Below are 5,569 nucleotides of genomic sequence, written 5' to 3' on the forward strand. Positions count from 1 at the left end.
GAGTGCAGTGGCCGCTCCTGGCCACTGCAGCCTCGACCTGCAGGGCTCCGGCAATCCTTCCACTTCAGCCTTCCCAGTAGCCGGAATTACAGGCATGCGTTACCACGCCCGGTTGATTTTTTTATTTATTGTAGAGATGAGGTCTCGCTGCCCAGGCGGGTCTGAAACCCGCGGGCTCAGGCAATCCACTCACCTCAGCCTCCCAAAGGCACGGATTACAGGCTGAGCCACCAAGCCCGGCTAGAGCTGTATAATTCTTTCTGTGTGTTTAAGGGGTTGTCCTACGCACTCAAGGATTTAGCAGCATCCCTAATCTTTAACCACTAATTACCAACAGCAACCCTGCCTTAGTCATGACAATCAAATGTGTGTCCAAATGTCCCCTTGGAGGAGGGGAAATTTTCTGTTGGGAACCACTGGAAATTGGCCAAAGGCATATGACAAATTGAGAAATATCTATTTAAGAAAAAAACTGCTGAATCTCAGAAAATAACTCCACTAATTTGTGGTGTTTCAGCCTTAGGCTGCCTCCTTAGTCTCTACCTCCTTGGGTGCTGGAGTTGGATCCAAGTAGAACAAACTAGGAAAACAGGCAGCTTCACAGTCAGTGGAGCTGACTTGATTTGGAATGGAACCAGAAAATCTTTATGGCCTTGTAGTGATCTCTGTAACAAATGAACATGGAGGACCCGTGTCACAGCTTCTCGGTGTTTTGAGAAGAATGAGGGAAAACAACTAACTAGCAGACTAGTCAGTCATTTAACTGGAAACTTGGGGATGAGGCAGTCATAATGAGCTGTGATAAACTGCTACCTATTCCTAGCTACCTGAAAGATTGTATGAATCCATAAGGCTACACTCATGCTCAGAAGAGACAAAAGAAAGTCCTAGTTAGCTACACATCTTGATTAAGTGACAGGCTTTGTACCTGGGCAAAAGAGACAAAAGAAAGGCCAGAATATATTAAAAGCCGAAACTGACATATAATCGCCTGAACTTTGAACGTGTTTCCCACTGAACACATGTATCAAATGCCAAAGGGAAGAAGACTTACTGCCTCCAAGTGTTTGAGTACAATGTCTGGCCAATCATGCTAACACAGGAATGATCTCTAGAAAACTAGTATTAAAATAAAAGAATAATACAAAAAAATAAAATTGAAGCATCAGTTTCCAAACACCACATGGGAAAAAAAGCCCCACAGGCAAGTCATTAAACAAACATAGGAACAATGATAACCTTTGTGGGATAATGCAAATCCAGAGTTGGTAAATTACATACAATTTCCTGTTCCCAACACAGTATTAGGAGATATGCAAAGGAAAATAAAAGTGTTCCACACATCTAGGAAAGAATAAAAAAGCAACCAAACAAACAAGATTTCTGATGGGGCTGAGATGTTTGACTTACCAGAGACTTCAAAACAGCTATGAAGAATTAATAGGACTAAAATAAACCATATTTAAAGAGTAAAGTATAGCAACAATGACTCTTTAGATAGAAAATGTTAAAGATATAAAAATGAGTAAAAAAAAAAAAAGAACCAAATGTAAACTCTGGAGTTAAAATCTATAGTAACCAAAACAGACAAAAAAGACTTAAGAAAGTGGCATCATTCATAATATTCGCAGACTGGAAACAATCCAATTGTTTATCAGTTGGTGAAAGGATAAACAATATGTGATGAAAGCATATAATAGAAGCCTACTAGGCAATAAAAAGAACAGTAATCACACAGTTCAAGTGGGTGAACCTCAAAAACGTGCTACGAGAAAGAGTCCAGATGCAAAGGTTCATATATTTTGTGATTTTTTTTCATTTGTAATATATATAGAAGATCCATAAAGGCAAATCAGCGGCAGAAAGCAAGTTATTTGTTGCCTGGAAATGGGAAAAGGAGCTAAGATTGACTAACAATAAGCATAAGGGTTCTTGTTTGGGAGATTACAATGTTCTAAAGTTGAATTAATTTATTAAACTCATTAAAAGGTACATTTAGAATGAGTGGACTAGATTGTGTAAGCCATACACTATTAAACCTGTCAAAAATACTGTTTTCCGTGCCAATGGGAATAGCAGAACTTCTGGGGTCAAGATGCATTACATTTCTTTTGCAAGTAATAATAATTATCACAGTATTATTAACTGTTGTATATTTAGCCTTTATTATGCACCACTCCATGAGAGTCTTTAAAATGTGTCATCATATTATTTGTAACTCCATGAGAGAGGAAGTAATAACCAGCATGGCACAGATAAATAATAAATACTAAGATGAACTATTTTTCTCAAGAACTTGATAGCTTGACACTTAAGTTCATTAACCCAACCAATCCTTTTTAATATCCTATTAGTCTTTTTTTCACTGTACTTGTGTTTGTGTGTGGGTGTATGTGTGTGTGTGAAAGAGAGAGAGAGAGAGACAGAGAGAAAGATGTAACATGTCATAAAATTAGCATTGAGTGACATACATTAAATGGAATAGAATGTTATAGATAATGTATTTTTAGGCTTCATAATTATTGACTAAGTATATATATAATCACTGTTAAAATTATTAATTCCTTAAGGACTAAGATTTCAATAACTCTTTCAACTGCCTAATGATATTTTACTTTTAGTATGAGATTCTAAAATAAATGAACAGTCACCTGAGAATAATAGCAGTATTTTTGAGGACTTTTTAGAGATTTTTAGTATGTCATAATGATAATATAACATGAATTACAAAGTAAGGCAAAATTTGATGCGTTTTCCCATTTTCAATAATATGATGCTTTATCTTATACTCTAAAACTTTTAAGTATACTAAGCCATTCTAAGCTTCATTTTTGTAACATAAATGATCAAACTAAATAAAAAAACATAATTTTCTTTCCTTTGTTTGAAACATAAAAAGTATAAATTGTTGATATTTTCATTTTAAATGCATTTAGAAACAATAATAATAATTGTTCATTAGAAGAGGTGTTTTGCTGATGCAAAGATAAAGTAAATTGTTTGTAATCAGTAAATTTTCATAGTGTATAAGTTTTCATATGGTAATTATCTGAGACAGGTGCAAAGATAAAACTTAGTGGAAAATCTTACCACGCCAATGGAAAAGTAATTATTGATGATACTGTAAGGCACTGGGTCTCCCTTCTCATCTTTGTCATTAGGAATGACTTCAAACTTCCACCTGTCCAACATGATTTCTGTGCTGTTTTCAATGTCTTTTAGAATTTTCATCAGATTCTCACCTTCATAACCTAAAGGAAAAAAATTATTTTGAGAGAAATATCTAACCAAATAACAAAAGTTGTATTTATATGTTTGAGTGGGTTTATGCATCTGTATTATCCTAAAGCTAAGTAATGCATTTAAAGCAAGTTCTAACACCAAATAGTTCACTATAATCTTATTGTATTAATATAAAAATTTAATTCTTAACTTTAATGTAATACACATTGTATTTTTCACTTACAGTACTACTTCGCAGTATATACAACTGCCAGGTGAACATTTCTATTGCATACCCCCCAAAAACTTTGAATCAATAAATTCAAAATGGAATTAGCTGTCTGATTCCATATATCTCTACTCTGCATTGTTCTCCACCTCGGTCTTGATGCCAAAAACCTGAATGCTGTTGTAGATTTCTTCCTCGCCATCACTCCCTTCCCCACTTTTCCCTCTAGTGATACAGAACAACTTTCTATTTAAGTAAAATGTCCTACTCTGTTTAATTTTATTTCATTTTATTTCTTATTCCATCTCTCAGCGTACTCCTATTCTCATTGGCTGGCTTGTATCTATTTCCTTGGCATGATTTTAAATTCACTAACACTTCTGCCAGGCATGGTGGTTTGGACTTTTAATCTCAGTTATAAGAGAGGCTAAGACAGGAGGATCGCTTGAACCCAGGGGTTCAAGGCCACAGTGAGCTATGATCACATCACTGCATTCCAGCCCAAGCCACAGAGCAAGACCTCATATCAAATAAATAAATAAAAATAATAAAATAAATAACTTCTGCAACACTTCTGTCTGGAAGTCGTCCTTTCAAAATAATAGATCAGATTCCTCTCCTACGCAGTCCCACAACAGAGTTCTCAAAAACAGCCCCATCCCAAAACTAGTAAACTGCATGATGGTTATTTGTGTTTTTCTCACTACAGATTCCTCTTGCCAGAACTGCCAAATATACTATAGATGGTCAAATGGCCTAAAAATAAATGTATTGCTAATAATACATTTTCTCTTAAATATATCTGTAGGTATATAACATGATAGTTATCTCTGTAGCCTTATCCTGGCTGTGTTACTCTTTTCGTTTCTTAACCACCCTCAATTTTAATTTCCTTTCCCTTAAAACCTTTGGTTTGTTTTGAGGATTGAGATAATGCATAAAAGGTCTCAGTACATGAGGTCTAAAATATAGAGAATAGAAAGTGCTCAACAATAGGACACTACTGATGATAACATCAGAATTTGAAATATTGTAAGAGGTTAAATAATCTCCCCTTCTCTCTCTCTCTTTTTCTCTCTCTCACACACACACACTCCTAAAATGATATTCTGAGTTGAAACAAAAATTTTGTATTTTTTTCTATGTCCAGCTTTTGGTTTGTAACTTAATAATTTATTTGTTGAGCAAGGAAATGCCAGAACCTACAAACCCTCATTAGAGCTATTAGTGTACACTATTAGATACTGAGCTGCTGGATACGCTCACTGAATTAAATGAAAAAAAGGATAGCTACTCTCATATGCCAACACTCCCTAGAGAAGAATTAATTACATTTAAAGTGTATTTATTTATGTATTTATTTTGAGTCTGGGTCTTACTCTGTTACCCAAGATGGAGTGCAGTGGCACAATCACGACTCACCACGACCTTGATCTCCTGGGATCAGGTGACCCTTCTGCCTCAGCATCCCAAGTAGTTGAAGCTACAGTTATGTACCACCACGCCTGGTTAATGTTTTATATTTTTGTAGAGACATGGTCTTGCTAAGTTGTCCTGGCTGGTCTTGAATTCCTGGACTCAAACAATCCTTTTGTCTCAGTCTTCCAAAATGCTGGAATTACAAGAGTGAGCCACCACACCTGGGCAAGGTGAATTTACTCAATTAAATATTAGAAGTAAAGGCTCCCAGAAGCTAGAAGAAATACCTCTTTGGTAGCCTATCATTATTTCTTACTTTATACAGTTTAAAAAATAATTCTCCACTATTTAATACATACAGCAAAAAGTATAATAAACCATAACTACATAGATACTAAAATTTAGAGCATCAAATATGATTTCAATAGATAGCATATATTTTATAGTATAATTTAAAAATACAATTATTAATAATATACATATAATTGTACTCAGTGGCAAACATTGAATGGTTTAAGCTGCAAGACTAAAATAATTATATTTACTTACATTTCAGATGCTTCCTCCTAGTTCTACCTTATTCTCAATGTTTAATATACTCCTAATTTTTATTTGTTTTAAGAAGTTTAAGTAGCCGGGCTCGGTGGCTCAACCTGTAATCCCGTGCCTTGGGAGGCTGAGGTGAGTGGATTGCCTGCT

General features: G+C 35.1%; 1 protein-coding gene across 1 annotated transcript in view; it reads right to left on the bottom strand.

The window, feature by feature from the left end:
* The window catches only part of DGKB (diacylglycerol kinase beta), a gene marked incomplete at its 3' end in the record, with an annotated part of 571,138 nt that overhangs the window by 223,372 nt on the left and 342,197 nt on the right, over positions 1-5,569 (bottom strand). Inside the window, exon 20 of the mRNA XM_008059499.2 lies at positions 3,091-3,251. Within this exon, the coding sequence (XP_008057690.1) occupies positions 3,091-3,251 (161 nt within the window). The remainder of the gene's footprint in view (positions 1-3,090; positions 3,252-5,569) is intronic.

Source organism: Carlito syrichta, unplaced genomic scaffold (genome assembly GCF_000164805.1).
Source record: "Carlito syrichta isolate Samal-C Ts95f unplaced genomic scaffold, Tarsius_syrichta-2.0.1 Scaffold304199, whole genome shotgun sequence".
In the NCBI taxonomy this organism is placed as follows: Eukaryota; Metazoa; Chordata; class Mammalia; order Primates; family Tarsiidae; genus Carlito; species Carlito syrichta.